This window comes from Ictalurus punctatus, chromosome 5 (genome assembly GCF_001660625.3).
Source record: "Ictalurus punctatus breed USDA103 chromosome 5, Coco_2.0, whole genome shotgun sequence".
NCBI classification, from domain to species: Eukaryota; Metazoa; Chordata; class Actinopteri; order Siluriformes; family Ictaluridae; genus Ictalurus; species Ictalurus punctatus.
In genome coordinates, this window is record NC_030420.2 from 11,954,923 (window position 1) to 11,972,732 (window position 17,810).

At 39.9% G+C, this 17,810-nt stretch overlaps 1 protein-coding gene across 10 annotated transcripts in view; it reads left to right on the forward strand.

Annotated features, from left to right (window-relative positions):
- The window catches only part of LOC108265240 (cyclin-dependent kinase 17), a 51,993-nt gene that overhangs the window by 15,918 nt on the left and 18,265 nt on the right, over nt 1-17,810 (forward strand). For 8 of the 10 annotated variants that reach the window (XR_006982541.2, XR_006982542.2, XM_047155526.2 and 5 more), the window contains exons 3-9: nt 1,366-1,512; nt 4,431-4,564; nt 4,962-5,087; nt 16,085-16,141; nt 17,142-17,256; nt 17,420-17,514; nt 17,624-17,686. Coding sequence is in view for 8 of the 10 variants with exons in the window: in XM_047155526.2 (XP_047011482.1) it covers nt 1,366-1,512; nt 4,431-4,564; nt 4,962-5,087; nt 16,085-16,141; nt 17,142-17,256; nt 17,420-17,514; nt 17,624-17,686 (737 nt within the window). In the remaining 2 variants the exon portion in view is untranslated. The remainder of the gene's footprint in view (nt 1-1,365; nt 1,513-4,430; nt 4,565-4,961; nt 5,088-16,084; nt 16,142-17,141; nt 17,257-17,419; nt 17,515-17,623; nt 17,687-17,810) is intronic. The other 2 variants (XM_017467374.3, XM_017467378.3) reach the window with 1 other exon arrangement.

Sequence of the window (17,810 nt, forward strand, 5' to 3'; positions counted from 1 at the left end):
CAGCAAAGGAAACTCTCAATTGGTTTCGGAGACAAAAAATCAAGGTGTTAAAATGGCCCAATCACCTGACTTGAATCCAATTGAAAAAGATTTAAAGACAATATGTTTAGAAGAACGGGCCAAAACCACACCTGAATACTGCAGCTGACTAATTTCTTCATACAGGAAACGTCTTGAAGCTGTCATTACAAATAAAGGCTTCTCCACTAAGTATTAAATAAATTTGTTAGCATGTTCAATACTTTTTTTCCTGTTTCCTGAGTACTGTTGCCACTTTATGACACATAACTTTATTTATCAACTTTAATGTTAGGATTTCTTTATATATGTGGATTTCTTAAGTTAATACTAATGCCTGGTGAAAATTTCATGTGAATAGCCTCTTGGAAATATATTTACTGAAATTTTTTTTTTTGATGCGTTCAATAATTATTTCCACCACTGTATTTTCATTAGATCACAAATGTGTTATTTGGTGAAATGCATAGACTTTTGACTAGAAGTACAATAAGTGTTGCCAGCTTAAAACTTAAAATTTCGTTTGAATAATTTCAAACCCCCAACCAGCACCACCCCAAGGACCCAGACTAGGCCCTCTGAAAATCTAGGGAAATCCCTAAATCCACATGAACTAGTTAGTTAGCTGATTGCCTGACCAACTAGTATAAAAGCTTAAAGAGAGTCTGAAAACAGATCTTGTAGTGTTTATTGATGGTTATTCATTGACTCATTGAAAGTTATTAAGTGATATCATCAAATTAATATCATCTAGTTATTAGTCCAGATGGATAAGGGGAATAGCAGTTTTACAAGTAGGATTATTTTATGACATCCCCATTGCAGTTTATTTAGATACAGGCCTACTCTTTGTAGAAAGTCACTTTTGGGCCCTGGAGCCAAATTCATAAATCCTTAAACTGCTCTTCTAAAATCTTCTGAAACTCTTCTAAAATCTTCTGAAAAATTTCTTTATCTTGTGCCTTTGTGGACAGTCAGAAAGGATTCCAGGTAGAAATTAAACAATCCAGAAGAACCTCTTTTTTGGCTAAGAGTAAATGCTTGGATTTTATTCTGCCACATCGGTCACTTTTGAATAAATGAATCTTGTGTGCATTTATATACTTGACCTGTAACTGTGCCTGTTTTGACAAGAATTTATGTCCAACTGTCCTACAACTGCTTACATTTATGTAACTTTATATTTTAGTTCTATTCTGTGTTGGACTCTTTCCCTTGCATGGCTCCTGCTTTGACCTCTAGGTAACTCAGTAGCCAACTCTCCTATAGTTGCTCGTCTTTCTATTTCATCTCTCTCTCTCTCTCTCTCTCTCTCTCTCTCTGTGTCTCTGTTTCATCCTCTCTTAGAGACCATGGTTTGCCCCGTGCCCCCTCCCGCATCCCAAAGTGCCCCTTCGTTCTTGCGCCACTACGCAGGGGGTTTGGGGCGCGGAGCGATGCGTAGAGATGGCCTGGACCGACCCTACCTTTCTCTTCACCGGACTGGCTCTCTTGGTGATTCTCTATCTTTCCCTCTCTATCTATTCTTTCTTTTCACTTTTGGGCACGTGCTGATATAAAATTTGAATAATAATAATAATATAATTTTTGGTATCACATTATTACATCTTACAAATAACCTCACAGTTAAAGCTAAACTTGATTGTTCTAAATATTTTTTGTGTGTCTTAATTACCTTTTGAAATGATATGATATCTGCAAATGCAGTATGTTTGCAAAATGCTGATTAAAGAGGTCCAGTACAAATACACTAATACGCAAAGTGATGTGATTTTGTTTCACAATAAGAATATCATCCATGTTGAATATTTAAGTGTGATCACAAAGCAGTTATCAGCACATGTCTAGTCTCTATATTTCTCCTTTGCATGCACCTCTGACTTTTCTGTATATCTCTGTGGTTTCTTGTTTTTTTTTGCTTATGTTCTTCTACTTGCAAATGTCAGTCTATAGGTAATAGACAAATGGCAGTAGTACTGACCAGGCTTTTCAAGAGGAAGTATCAAACTTTGCTGTGCAATTCCATATAAAGGACGGCATATAAAGAGCCACCTTAGTATAAAGACAACTTGTTTAATAAAAATAAAAAAAGATTTTGTCTGTAAGGTTTGCACAGTGTATATTTTGCAGTCAGATGATTTGACATAGAGTGCCTTGCAAAAGTATTCAGAATCGTCTGGATTACAAAAAACCCTTAGGCGCATTACTCCAGACTGTATTTTTATTGCAAACCAATATGCTGTTAAAGTCAAATTTACACCCCTTCAGACTAGTACTAGTAGAACCACCTTTTGTTGCTATTACAACTTTCGGTTTGTTGGGGTAAGTTCCTACCAGCTTTGCACACTGAGTGGCTTTCACCCATTCTTCCTGATGGATTTGCTCCAGGTTCTTCAGGTTTTTGTTTGTTGACTGCAGTTTGCAAACGGTGCCACAGATTCTTGATTAGATTGAGATGGGAACATTGACTTGGCCACTGTAGAACATTCACTTTTAGTTGCTCAACCACTCCTTTGTTGCTTTGGCCTTGTGCTTGGGATCATTGTCCTGCTGAAAAGTGAAGTTTCTCCCAAGCTTTTGTTGTTGGTTTTTATTTATTTATTTATTTATTTATTTATTTATTAGCAGACTGTCTTGCAGTATCTCCCTGTATTTTGTGCCATTCATCCATCTTCCAATTTTAACAAGGTGCCCATTCCATGCTGAAGAAAAGTGTCCCCACATGATGTTGCCACGCCCACGTCACTGTTGGGATGGTGTTTGTTGAGGAATGAGCAGTGCTCATTCTTTTGTCTCAGCAGACCACAAAACTTTATCCCACTTTTAACTGGGTGACTTTGATGCTTGGAAACACAAAATGTGTTTTGATGTGCTTTTTACTTCAGTAATGGCTTCTTTCTAGCTGCCCTCCCATACAGGCCAGTTGTATGCAGAGCTCTGGCTCTCGTTGACTGGTGCACCTTTAATCCAGATTCAGCCACTGAAGTCTGCAGCTCCCTCATAGTAATTGTTGGCCTCTCTTTGGCTTCCTATCGAGTCGCCTTCTTGCTCTGAGGCTTGATTTTGAGAGACAGCAGCGCCTGGGCCCTCACAATTGATCCAACAGTGTTCACTTGGATACCCAAACACTTGGATATTATTTTGTAGCCTTTTCCTATCATGTGCATGTCTACAAGTCTAATTTCCTTTGAATCTACATTCATGTTCATTTTCACAGCTTTCCTTTGGGTTCACTGTCTGACTAATTGTGCAGACAAAAACAGCCCTACAGAAGTACTAATCTAAAACTAAAAATCTAAAAGATTAAATTACTGAAATAATTACAGATGGCATATTTTTGAATGCACTTTGATTCTCCTCAGTACTTTGATTTATATTTTGTATGGTTCTGCAGAACATCATGATCGGACTGTTGAGTAAAAGTGAGCACATTGCTGTAGGGATGACAAATGCAGTTGAATATGAATTAGCCTCTGGTAGAGACAGAAGGAATATCATCAGCAGCACAATATGATACATTAATATTGCATAAAAGCATACACCGGGAGGTAATATACTTTAATAGTCATCTTTCCTTGTGTTATGCATGAGCTGTGTTTATACTGTGGCTTTTGGAAAAATTCACTCTCCAAAATGTTTTGAACCAACTTTTCAACTTGGTGCCCACCTCAACATTGCCGTAGTTGCTTGTGAATGGGAGGCTCCATATCTCACCCCCTCATCTGTGTGCTAGTGAATCTGATAGCTTTATCTTGGATTTAAATCCATTTAGCTTGTAAAGAGTTCCTTTTTTTTGTTGTTGAATATTTTTTTTTTTCTTGGCTAACTACATTTCATATAAGTTCAAGTTTCAATCATTCAAGTTTAAAATCTTAATAAGGGACAAAGCCAAATGTGAGTCATACCAGTGTTCATACCGAGTAAAATTCAAACGCCTTGATATAAATAGCTGGTTGTAAAATATTATGTACACAATTTATTTTATGCTTTTTTTTTTTTTTTTTTTTTTTTTTTTTTTTTTAAAATCTCATTTTCTCCCAGTTTGGTCATTTGTCAGTTCCTTACCCACTATCCAGCCTCTGCAAGTTTTTGAGCTTTTGCTCTCGGTTCATCACAGGGCTGTATAACTCACTCTGATTTGCAATATATCCAACCACTGGATATCACAATTTCTTGCAGTCTTCTGTTTAAATGTTCCATCCCAGAAATGGGATCAGCGGGTCTCTATACAGTCTCTAAAAGTCAGTCCATGAGTCATGTGCAGTTTTGAAGTTGTTTTTATTACAAATGTGATTTTTCCTTTCAAGCATCAGAGTACTCTGTTACAAACTGCTTGTATTAGGATTTTGGGTGTACTATGATTGATTGATTTATTGTCATAGTGATGTGCTTATGTGTGTGTGTGTTTGAAGGAATAGTACATGAAAATGAGAAAATGGGATCCGATGGAGAGAGTGATCAGGCGTCAGGGACTTCATCGGACGAGGTGCAGAGTCCTGTCCGAGTGCGAATGCGTAACAATAACTCACGGCGTATCTGCAATGAGGTAATACATAATCATCTGGAACAGCAGACGTACCATCTACATAACTATCCATAATATAAGCTCGCGTTCTCTCTCTCTCTCCCTCTCTCACACTCACACACACACAGCAATACAAGCATGAATTGCAAATGTTATTAGTGCTGATGTTTATACTGGAGATGTACTTTTGAGCGCGATAATGATCAGTGAAAAAAATGTGTACAAACGGAAAGCAACATGAATGGAAATGCATCTGTATTCGAAGTATACTTGGGGTGTTAACAGTGGACCTTAATGCTTGTGATGCCTTTTTTGCTGATGAGCTGTTTCATTTAAAATTGTTATCCATTAGTGGTGTCATTGCTATCCATTAGTGGTGTCTCCTTCAGTCACACCCATGTTTTTTCTGCCTCTGTAGGACATTAATAAGCGTCTATCACTGCCAGTGGATATCCGTTTGCCAGAGGGCTATCTGGAAAAATTTGCTATGAACAGTCCTCCCTTTGATAAACCCTTGAGTCGGAAGCTACGGCGAGCATCCCTGGTAAGCCAATTACTTAGAGAACACTCATAGTATTGTAAAATCCCATTATTAGTGCAGATTAACCCCTTTTATTATTTTTTCTTGTAAGTTGTTCCTCAATGTTTTTTTTTATTTTCCTTCTCAAAGACTTCTGATTTAACTCACCTGTTAAATACCACGTTAGTAGATATGTTTTATTTTTTAAATCGACTGATAACAAATAGTCTTTTAAAATTAAAATATTTGGCCATATTTCCCTTTGTTTTTGCTTAAACAAATATATGAATTAAATAGTTAACTTTGTAAATGCTTATGTTGATACCAAGCTACACTTGAAGCTATTTTTATTTAGTTTTCACAGAATAGGTTTTTGTTCGCATTAGGCTTTTGAAGCAAACTTTGAACTGCAGGCATGTGCACACACACACACAAGGTTTTTTTAAATTGGAAAGAAATAGCATTAGTAAGTCAGTAGAGAAAGGTGTTCAGGCTAAGATGTTAATTCAAGTCAAAGCAGTTGGTTTTATTTTGGCCAGGCTTGTACACCATCACAGTTTGATGCAACAGCATATGGCAGGAAATGTGCAAATGAGTGTTTGAAGAATCATGGGCACAGAACTCACCCAAACTGGACAGTTGAAGATTAGAAAAAAAGTCACCCTGTCTTTTCCAGTCTTCAACTTTCCAGTTTCTATGAGCCTGTGCCCATGATAGCCTCAGATTCTTGTTCTTGGCTGTCAAGAGTGGAACCTGAGTCTTCCACTGTTTGATGTGGTGTGCATTCTGAGATGCTTTTTCTGTTTACCACGGTTGTAAAGAGTGATTATTTGAGTTACTATTGACTTCTTGTCAGCTCAAACCAGTCTGGCCATTGTAATCTGATCCCTCCCATCTACAAGGCGTTTCCACCCAGAACTGTAGCTCACTCAATGTTTTGTTTTTCGCACCATTCTGTGGAAACTGTAGAGACTGTTGTGTGTGTGTGAAAATACCAGGAGATCAGCAGTTTCTGAAATACTCAAACCAGCTCATTTGGCACCAACAATCATGCCATGGTTAAAGTCACATCTCACACTTTTTCCCCATTCTGATGTTTGATGTGAACAATAAGTGAAGCTCTTGACCTATATCTGCATGATTTCATGCACTGTGCTGCTGCCACAAAATTGGATGATTGGAAAACTGCATAAATGAGCAGCTGTCCAGGTGTTCCTTTTAAAGTGACTGATGAGTGTATATGAGGAGTGCAACTAAATGCCACTACCATTCCACATGTATCTGTAATCACATTTGAAACAGAAGTGGGTGTGGCTTAAGCTGGAAAGTGGGATCTTGGTGCAGTGGTTGTATGGAAATAGTGTAGCTATGATGATGGCTATCAAGCTGCATATGTTATGTTGGTCAGAGGAGACTCTGTTGATACATGGAACAAAGGGAACATGTTTACCCTCTGGCAGGAACTCGAATAGTTAAAAAAAAAAAAAAAAACCTTAGGTATGTATTAGCCTAGTTTCTGTCCTTTGAGTGTTTTTCTACCATAAGGCATAAGAGAAAGAAGAGCAAAGTGTTGGATGTGGGGGTGGACATGTGGGGCCAGAGTTTATACGAAGCCTTTTGGGTTATACACACTCGTGTGCACACGCAATATTTTATATATATATATATATATATATATATATATATATATATATATACACACCCACACAGAAAATATATATGTATGTATGTATGTATGTGTGTGTGTGTGTTTGTGTATATGTATATATGTGTGTACTTTCTGAGCATCTGAAAAAAAAGAATTGTTGCTCTACATAAAGATGGCCTAGGCTATAAGAAGATTTCCAACGCCCTGACACTGAGCTGCAGCATGGTGGCCAAGACCATACAGCGGTTTAACAGGACAGGTTCCACTCAGAACAGGCCTCGCCATGGTCGACCAAAGAAGTTGATTGCACATGCTCAGCGTCATATCTAGAGCTTGTCTTTGGGAAACAGACGTATGAGTCCTGCCAGCATTGCCGCAGAGGTTTGTCGTGGAAATTAGACAACATTGCAGACTCGTCCTCTGAAGGTAAAAAGGTTTATTACAGAAAGATGGTTAATACAGGATAGAATAAAGCAGGATAGAATAATGAGAGCACTCTGAAGCCCTTGTACTAAAACACTACTATATACATGTAACGCAGAGCATAACATAATTCTATGTACCAATAAGAAGCAGTTTGAGGCAGTTCAAACAGGCTTTGTTTTAGGATCTTGGAAGATGTTTAGATGAACCTTGAACAGAAGAACCCTGTTTGTGACTCTAAACATTCTGTACTGATCTCAGTGACATGACATGGCCTTCTTAGGCGTTATCCTCACATGAGAATGAAACAGAACACGAACAAACTTATTACAAAGTAAAAATGAGTAATTTCCCTCACATTTCCCCCATTTTATATATGATATGATAACTAAAATTAACAGAGAAATTACAATGCTGTGAATACATCAGAACTTCAGAATCCTTTCAAGGTTCAACTGAATTCAACATGATACAGACATAATGAAGGCGCTAAGGCTGTTTCTGCGGTCATCAAGCAAGCTTATTTTAGAGTGAAATGAGAATCGTCATGGTCAAAGGAATATTTACAAAAGACATGAAATGGATGTCGATGGGTAGTCATCGTCAGTGTCGCTGGCAGAATCTAGTTCCCAGTCAGGTTTAAGATACAGGTCAGGTTGGTCATCATAGGGATAGTAATCAGTCTTTGTCAACATCAGCGTTTGGTCATTAGTGATTTCAACGAGCGTGAGAGACTGCTCCGAATGAGAGAAACAATACAAGGCAAAATGAGCAAGACAAGAAGAATTATTGCACCTATTGGTAGATAGATGGTTAATCGACGAGCCCCATCCCCCGAGTACTGAGTTCAGCCCATCAAACCCCATCTTGCTAGTCTGTGGTGGGATGCGTATCGCAGAACGCATGTGTTCAATGATGGAATAACCGTTGTGACATTGTGTGGGTAGCACTGTTGGCAATGATTCTTCTGACGAAAGGCGATACAGAACGGTTTACAGAGACGGCCAATATCTTGGTATACGGCCTTTTAACTACTAACTGTTGTCCAATCTGCAGCAATAGTCTACTAAAGAACTTCGTGGGCTTATGTGGGACCTATAGAAATCACGTTTCCTTAGCCACTTAGTCCCGTCACCACGGTCAGCTAAACAACAAATTTGGGTAAATGTGTGTGCGTCATGCACTCTTTCTGCTGCAACGATGTGATTGACGAGATTGATCAATAAGTCTTCCACCTAATAAACTTCAATATCGCGCTTTGGTTTATCTTTCCAGCTTAAGGGTCTACCCCCGGACCCCCAGAGTTGTTGGGAATGGTCCCTATGATTTGTCTGCTTATTTCTATGACAGGGATTACTAACAGACATCACCTATACCAGTAGAAGGGTGCACAATTAGGAATAGGTTTGTATGTATGAGTGGATGTGCAGGTCGACATCTAATGATTTGTGCCTAGTCTTCAAGAGTAGTCTGTGGTCAGGGAGCTTTGGGGCGTAAGAGGTGCGGTAGCAAAGTCACGTCATCTAAACTCTGTCCTGGTCGTGGCTATATAGTACGCACTAATGAGGTGCAGTCTTCCTAAGAGTACAGATTCCGTGTCGTCAATATTTTCTCCAAAAACTTCATGTCCGTGATTTCGCAGGCTACTAGATACCACTTAAGACCGTCTATCGTGGAGTCGCGTGGGATTGGTGTGTTGACGTGTTGGGGTGTAGTGCGTCATGCGTGTAGGTGTGTATATGCAGATCGTTGCTCAGAGCGTAGGTCCTCCTAGAGGCCTCTTGATAGAAAATTATGGTCTAGTTCTCCTATTGCAGTCCCGTCCTATCCAGCTCAGTGCTTGGCTCTGGCACCCTCCTCTAGTGGCCTGCATGCATCCACATCGCTCTCTGGCTGGCCTTTACCATGGAGTGAGTGACGAAAAGGATCTAGAATGGCCCAGACCACCGTGGCTTGTTCCAACTGGTCCTGTGGAAGTCCTTGATCACCATCCACTCTCCGGGCTTCAGATCATGCAGTGGAACTGTGGCTAGAGCTGGAAGTGCTGCCTTTACCTGCTTGTGGATAGAGTGCAGAGCAGAGGACAGGGTTGCACAGTAATTTAACATTACATCATTACATGCTGCAGCGTTGGGAAGAGGAGCTGTCACAGGTCCAATTCCAGTGTGTGGAGCTCTCCCAAACAGTATCCCAAAGGGGCTAAGCCCATCCTAAGCATGTTTCAGAACGGAATTTGCGCAGTCTGTTTTTTAGTGTCCCATTTTCTCTCGCTACCACTCCACCACTAGCTGGATGATATGCACAGTGCCGCTTTAAGTCAGTACCCAAATATCCACCAACCTACTCAAGGGTATGGCTCACAAAAGGTGTGCCATTATCACTGGAGATTATCATTATCACTACCGCATCTGAGTCCTGTTTGGACGTAGGGACGTGGCCTTCTCTACCTTCAAACCTCAACCCACGTTATCAGTTGCACTGTGTAAACTTTTTTTTTTTTTAAAAAAGAGTAATTAGAGAAACTAATGCTTTATCACAGCTATCATTCTCCCTTTTGAAGCATGGTCCCTGCCATGCGTCAACTTTGAAGACAAGGACAGCCCTGGGGGCACCGCCAAACTTGGTCAGTAACCGTGTAGCCTGCTTTGCGCCTGTTTTGGGGAGTAGGACTGCGTCCAGCAGCTCAGAGGCTAGTTTGTGGTGGGCATTGTGTGTTCCTGAACTCGTCAGGAAGTTCCAAATTGTCCTCAAATCATGTACTACCTCAAAGGCATATCTACTGTCTGTGTAGATATTTACTGACTGTCCCTCAGCATGTCTTCATGCCTCTATGAGGGCATAGAGTTCAGAGTTTTTCAGCTGCTGCTACTGCACGTACACACGGGAAACTCTGCAGCGACTGGATCCAACTTACCTGAGAATGAGCTGTCCAACCTGTTGCATATGCCATCTCTCTGAGCGGTGCTTCTAGACTGGAAGAGTTTAGAATGAAAGATCTTGGATACAAACACATACCTAGGATAGAGAGAAATTGTTTCTTTGTCAGAGGCTTGGGAATCTTCTGGATTGTAGATACTCTGTCTGTGGAGAGTTTCTTTCCCTTTGCAGAAATGTCATGACCCAAGAAATCTCACTTCTTGTTGTACATACTGTAATTTGGAGGGACTGGCTTTGTGTCCCTCTTTGGCAAGATGCTTCAACAATTTAATGGTGTCAGTTTCACACTGTGCCCTGGAGAAAGTGGTAGAGGTGCTAAGCTGTCCTTTAGCATTTGGTTGTATATCGTTAGTGACTCACAATATCCCTAAACACAAGCGAGTGAAAGTGTAAGGACGTCCATCAAATATGAATGCAAACCGAAACTGATTGTCTATATCAAGAGATATACTGAAAAACACATTAGCTAAATCTACGACTGAAAACCATTCGGTATTTGCTGGAACCTGGCTTAATATAGTGTAAGAATTTGGCACGTCTGGAGCTCTCTGTTTGATTGCTGCATTAACCGCTTGCAAATCATGTACAAATCTCCATTCATCAGGTTGTAGGGTTTCTCACACTGGAAATATTGGAGTGCACACAGGGAACAATGACCCCTGCCTTCAATAATAAATTGAAATCTTGTCCAATGCCCTCAATAGCTTCTGATTTAAGAGGGTATTGAGATTGTCTGGGCCTAAAGTCAGATTTGGTCGTGATCACGACTGGTGGTGCACTTCTAATCAGGCCTACGTCATGTTATCCTTGGGCCCACAGCCAGAGAGGCACCTTCTTCAATTGTGGGTGTATCTTTAGGGGTGTGGGGCTTGTCCCAAGGTTCAGAAACATTGTGATGACATATTACATCCAGGTTAACCTTGCACATTTCCAAAAAGAATTTTTTATAAACTCCCAGCTTCGGGTTGTACCATATGTTGGAGGTGGGTTTCTGTTCCCAATCTGTAATTTTCTCACTCTCACATAATCTGACCTACAGTCCCACGTCTTTCTACTGTTTGTTCTTTATTTTGGCTAATGAGACGTGGGGTGCTGATTCTGGGATGAAAAATGCACGCAACTGAGTGTCACTCAATTTGACTGAACATGCACAAAATATGTCACACCAATATAGGTACAGCTCTTCACTTTCTGGGATATCCATAAACCATTCTTTCTCAAAATTAAAGTATCTTCCTTCATGTACTTGTGATGTGCAATGAAGGGCAGAGGACAGCATGAAATCAACATAGTTGTCATTCATCTTATCATCTGCCAATGTCAACAAACGAGCACAGGCTCTAGGCTTGTTATGCATTGACCATTGATCAACACAGAGCTCTGTTTCTTTAAAAGGTTAAGGGTCATGACTGGTTCAGACATTTGTGAATTGGATTGAAACTATTGTTGGATGTGGGTGTGTGCATATATTCCTGTTCTTTGTGAGCTAACTGATAGTTTGAGTGTCTGATGTCACCTCTTCTGTTCCCAGGTGCCTCACCCTTCCCTTAGGTCCGCCCGTCAGTTCGCTTCTGCTCTGGACAGTCTCTTGCAAAATGTCCAAATTTTCCGCAGTTGTAACAGTTTAATCCTGGTCCATAGCCCTGACGGCTGGATCTTCCTCACCTGCATGCTTTTGGTCTTCCTCTCCTCTCCATCTTTCTTTCCTTTGCCTCTCATAGGAGCTTCTCCGTGTAGATTGCATACCTTTCCACTTGTGTGAGGTTTCTGGTGTCCCAGGTGATATATTGTTGTTTGATTATAGTGGAAATGTCTGGTTTCATGCTGTTCATAAATCTGTTTCTGAGATGTGCCTCCCATGCTGTGACGGCTGCCTGCCCATCTGCCAGAGCGTCGGATTTCTCCAAGCATGAGTTTGCATCATGGATCTCAGTTAGCCTGGACAGGTACTGTGATAGTCTCTGAATCTTGCTGCCTGCACTTTGGGTTTTTTTTTGTCATATCCATTCACACAGGAAAGGTGTTCATCAGCTTCTGCTGGAGCGCCGTGATTTGTGCTCTGTACCTTGCGTTGACTTAATCATCCCACTGTGGGTTGATCAGGCGGGCATCGTTCTCTGGTAATTCACGTGAAACCTTGACCCAGTCCGAGCCAAGTTTTGCCATGAGCAGTCGTCGTAGTTCATGAGTGGTGGATCTGAATTCTCTGCAGAATATCTGAAGTTCATCCCCAAAATTTCGTCCTCCTACTTCATGGAGCGCCGGAAGATGCGTCATGCTGCTCCTGATGTCTTCCAATGTCCAGGGTCTATGAACTAGCATAGGGCCTCCTTCTCTGGCCACTTCTAGCATTGGGGCATTTAACACGGCATGTATTGTCCCTTCTATGTCTGATTTTGTTGGTCTGAAGCCCTCAGGCAGCAATGTTGTTGGTCCTTTCACTTGGGATGTCGTGTGTAATGCCACCGGTGAAGATAGGACGACTGGCGCATAGTTTGGTGGGGGTTGGTGGCTCAGTTCTGACAGGTTCGGATAGAGTGGCGTAGGCTGGGCCACTTCATCATGCGGAGGTGCCTCTGAAACTGCAGGTTCCTCCCTCCTTAATGGATGTGGGCGTTGCGGTGGGGCGGAGTCCAGGTCGGGATTGGCTTTCTGCAATTTAGCACACTGAGAAACAGTTGAGGGCCCTGCCTGACATTTTTTCTCTCTTTTATGTGCCTCGCTCTGCCATTCAGCCTTCCAGTCAGCCAAAAACTGCACTTCACTCTTTGTTTTAGGGCTCTCTCTCTCTCTCTCTCTCTCTCTCTCTCTCCTTTGTCTCCAAATTAATTTTCAGTTGTTCTAACTGTCTGAGGCTAACACTACCTTTTTTGGGAAAGCACATTCTTTAACCCATACATCATATTGATTCAAACATCTTACCCCATAATTCACACGCATAAATGTGATATTAGGATCAACGGATGAGCACCCTGTACATGCCATAGCATGTCTCAGGATGTGCTTTGCTACATGTTTTCCCCATATTTTTTTTCTTTTTACACCTTCTATAACTTTCAAAGTTTTAATCAATTTAACATGCTATGAAAATCAAGTGAATGTGCATTCTCGTGCACATTCAATTAATCATATAACCTTTAGGTTCAATAGAGCAAACCTTAAGAATGTAAAAGAGTTTACCTGTGAGGGCAAGTCCAAATACAGCAATTTGGTAGGATTTACAGTTTTCTCTTCCCTTCTTTTAAAAAAAAAAAAAAAAATTCATTATTATTTTATATATATATATATATATATATATATATATATATATATATATATATATATATATATATATATATATATATATCTCAGTAAAATTTACTTGTGCGTTAAATTTACCAAATATATTATGTTCAGCTGATATGATGGAATGAGTCAAATGGGCATGCCACTTGATGATAATCCGCCGTAAAAATATTGCGCCTCTTGCGCTTCTTAATAAGTACTCTCTTTACTTATTCATTCCTCGAAACGGACTCTTTCCGTTAGCAAATACTTTTACCGATATTATCTCTCTTACTATATATATATATATATATATATATATATATATATATATACACACACACATATATATATATATATATATATATATATATATATACACACATATATATACACCCACCCGTCGGTATATATCTTAGTTTTGAAGCTGTGATCTAAGAAACACCAATATCTCTGCCGTCGCAGAGGCGAAGTTCCCCGAACTTCTTATAAGAAATCGCTCAATGTAATACACGCATTTCTTATTTCACTGACTCCCTTCCATACAGACAGCAATACACAATGACTTTATAAAATTCTAATTTACCTTAAGGCTGTTTTTTTGACGATTTCTACCAGTCAGTGGTAAGGCTGCGTCAGTCTTTCGCTCTGTACAATAAAGGGCAAACCACCTGTATCAACATGGACTTCAGGGTGAAACTTTTCCATGAGCGTCCTCCGGTTTGCTTGTTGTCCAGAAAAACTGAAAGACTTGTGCATCCCAGCCAGGAGACGTCAAATTGTCGTGGAAATTAGACAACACCCGCAGACTCGTCCTCTGAAGGTAAAAAGGTTTATTACAGAAAGATGGTTAATACAGGATAGAATAAAGCAGGATAGAATAATGAGAGCGCTCTGAAGCCCTTGTACTAAACCACTACTATATATATGAAATGCAGAGCATGACATAATTCTGTGTACCGATAAGAAGCAGTTTGAGGCAGTTCAAACAGGCTTTGTTTTAGGATCTTGGAAGATGTTTATATGAACAGAACATGTTTGTGTCTCTGTAAGCAGATAAACATTCTGTACTGATCTCAGTGACATGACATGGCCTTCTTAGGCGTTATCCTCACATGAGAATGAAACAGAACAAGAACAAACTTATTACAAAGTAAAAATGAGTAATTCCCTCACAGGTTGAAGGGGTGGGGGGGTCAGCCTGTCAGTGCTCAGACCATACGCTATACACTGCATCAAATTGGTCTGCATGGCTGTCGTCCCAGAAGGAAGCCTCTTCTAAAGATGATGCACAAGAAAGCCCGCAAACGGTTTGCTGAAGACAAGCAGACTAAGGACATGGATTACTGGAACCATGTCCTGTGGTCTGATGATACAAAGATAAATTTATTTGGTTCAGATGGTGTCAAGCGTGTGTGGCGGCAAACAGGTGAGGAGTACAAAGACCAGTGTTTCTTGCCTGTAGTCAAGCATGGTGGTGAGAGTGTCATGGTCTGAGGCTGCATGAGTGTTACCGGCACTGGGGAGCTACAGTTCATTGAGGGAACCATGAATGCCAACATGTACTGTGACATACTGAAACAGAGCATGATCAGTATGCAGCATTCCAGCATGATAATGACCCCAAACACACCTCCAAGATGACCACTGCCTTGCTAAAGAAGCTGAGGGTGAAGGTGATGGACCGGCCAAGCATGTCTCCAGACCTAAACCCTATTGAGCATCTGTGGGGCATCCGCAAACGGAAGGTGGAGGAGCACAAGATCTCTAACATCCACCAGCTCCGTGATGTCATCATGGAGGAATAGAAGAGGTCTCCAGTGGCAACCTGTGAAGCTCTGGTGAACTCCATGCCCAAGAGGGTTAAGGCAGTGCTGGAAAAGAATTTTTTACCACACAAAATATTAACACTTTGGGCCCAATTTGGACATTTTCAGTTAGGGGTGTACTCACTTTTGTTGCCAGCGGTTTAGACATTAATGGCTGTGTGTTGAGTTCTTTTGAGGGGACATCAAATTTGCACTGTTACAGTGTCATTTCTTCAGTATTGCCACATGAAAAGATGTAATGAAATATTTACAGAAATCTGAGGGGTGTACTCAATTTTGTGAGATACTGTACACACACACACACACACATATACACACATATACATATACATATATATATATATATATATATATATATATATATATATATATATATATATATATATATATATATATATATATATATAAAATAAAAAATTAGAGCTACAACAACTAATCAATAAAATCGCTAATAATCAATTATAGAAATTGTTGTCAATGAATCTCATTATCGATTAGTTGGTATGCGCACGGCACATTTACTCATCACGTTACTTCTGTTCTGAAAACATGCTCAGGAGAGTAAATACAAAAGTTTAGTCCCAACTGACTATACACTTGCTCTATGCATGGAGTACTTTACCGTCTAGATGGTAGAGTAGACGGTAATATTAGATATATAGATGTGTGTATACACATTTTTTGCCATATTAGTGTTATTTCAAGCCTTTGGCCTTTTGAGTTTAGTAAATGTGTAAATGCACACAAGTGCAATAAACCCCAAAAAAGAAAGTTTATATATAGGTTATTATAATCACAATAGCTTCTTGAAAATCTCAACTCTTCAGGTCTTCTTATGTATGTATATAACATACAACAGTCAGTCAATGTCGCTATGAAGCGTGGCTGGTAAATTCTTACTGTTTATTTTTCTCACACAGTCTGAAATCGGCTTCGGGAAACTGGAGACATACATCAAATTGGACAAGCTCGGTGAAGTAAGTTCATAAACCTGTAATCATTCATCACCTCAAGAATTTAAGCATTTGTTTAAGCATTTGTTTAAGCATGGGAGTTTGTGCAAAACAAAGGTGGAGAATCAAAAGGGATTTTATTTGACTGGAATGATGCATTTAAAATGTAAAATTCTGCATCCCATTTTTATGCAGTACAGTGTTTCACTGGAAAAATTGAACATAAATGGTCAGATTTTCAAAAAACACTACACTGATGTTTATTTTTGCTGACGGCATATATGAATATCTACAGCCCAAACTCCCATATACTCATGAGCATCCATAAGGGCATTGAAACCCCCCACCACCACACACAAAAACCTTAATGTCAATCCAGCGTTGAGAATATTCCATCAAGCAGCAGTTCTGTGGTCAGAAACTGGTATCATAACAAATGATGATGGGTTATAGTACTGAATTATACAATTTACAGGTTACACCAATAAAGATTAAGCATTGTTACTGTGCCTGATAGACTTACCAGAGTCATACACAGTGCCATGCCACTGTGTTACTACAAATAATAGTTGGTTAGTAGTGTTCTTATGGTGGACCCTTTCCACTGATGGACAGGGTAGGTGGTGGCTGACATGAGCTACGGTCAGTAATTGTATAACTTCAGTGTGCACCTGTATGATTTACCATGTTGTAAGGGCTGATAAATGGGATACAGATTCCCTACAACACGCATCAGCAGCAGTGAAATGTACATAGTCGGTCATGTCATATGGTTAATGCTTTCCCAAAACCCTTGACAAATTGTGCCTTCAAATTATTCTCTCTTAAAGGAAAAGTTTTACCTTAAAGTGCTAACCTGGACAGAGTCTTCCTTAAAAAGTGTTAGTGTTTCCTTACAGAAAGCCTCACCAGAGCAGTGTCTTTATGCGAGTTCATAAATATATCCAAGCATGCAGTCAGAAGAAGTGATGGTTTCCAGGTTCAGGATGTGTTCTTGATGTACTCTATTCCATCCTCCTCATAGGGAACCTATGCAACAGTGTATAAGGGGCGCAGTAAGCTGACTGATAATCTTGTGGCTCTGAAGGAGATTCGGCTGGAGCATGAAGAGGGTGCACCATGCACTGCTATTCGTGAAGGTAATACAACATGTTCCCAACATTCACCCTCATACAAGCCTTCAGTACTGATTAATGAATAAAGGCAGTTATACAAATGTATGAAATAAAATTGTAAAAAAAATAATAATGAATTTTGTTCTTAATATTTTCACCTTTGTCCTCTTATTGTCTTACAATTTAGTATCCCTCCTGAAGGATTTAAAACATGCAAACATTGTCACTCTTCATGATATCATCCACACGGACAAGTGCCTAACACTGGTCTTTGAGTACCTGGTGGGTAGATGAGATTAGGTAAACATCTGTGTATCGGTCATTGGTGTTTGTGGGTTAGTGCGAGTGCTTTTCTAACATGCTTGCTTGTTTTTTCCTGATAAATATTTAGGAAAGGGATCTAAAGCAGTACATGGATGACTGTGGGAACATCATGTGTGTTCATAATGTCAAAGTAAGTCTATGCATAATGTACTTCTAAACAATGTCAAGTAATTTTTTAGTGCAAAGTTTTCTTGATATTAAATGGTTGCATAGCATTCTATTTCATTTTGTTGGAGAAAAGTTAATGATTATTG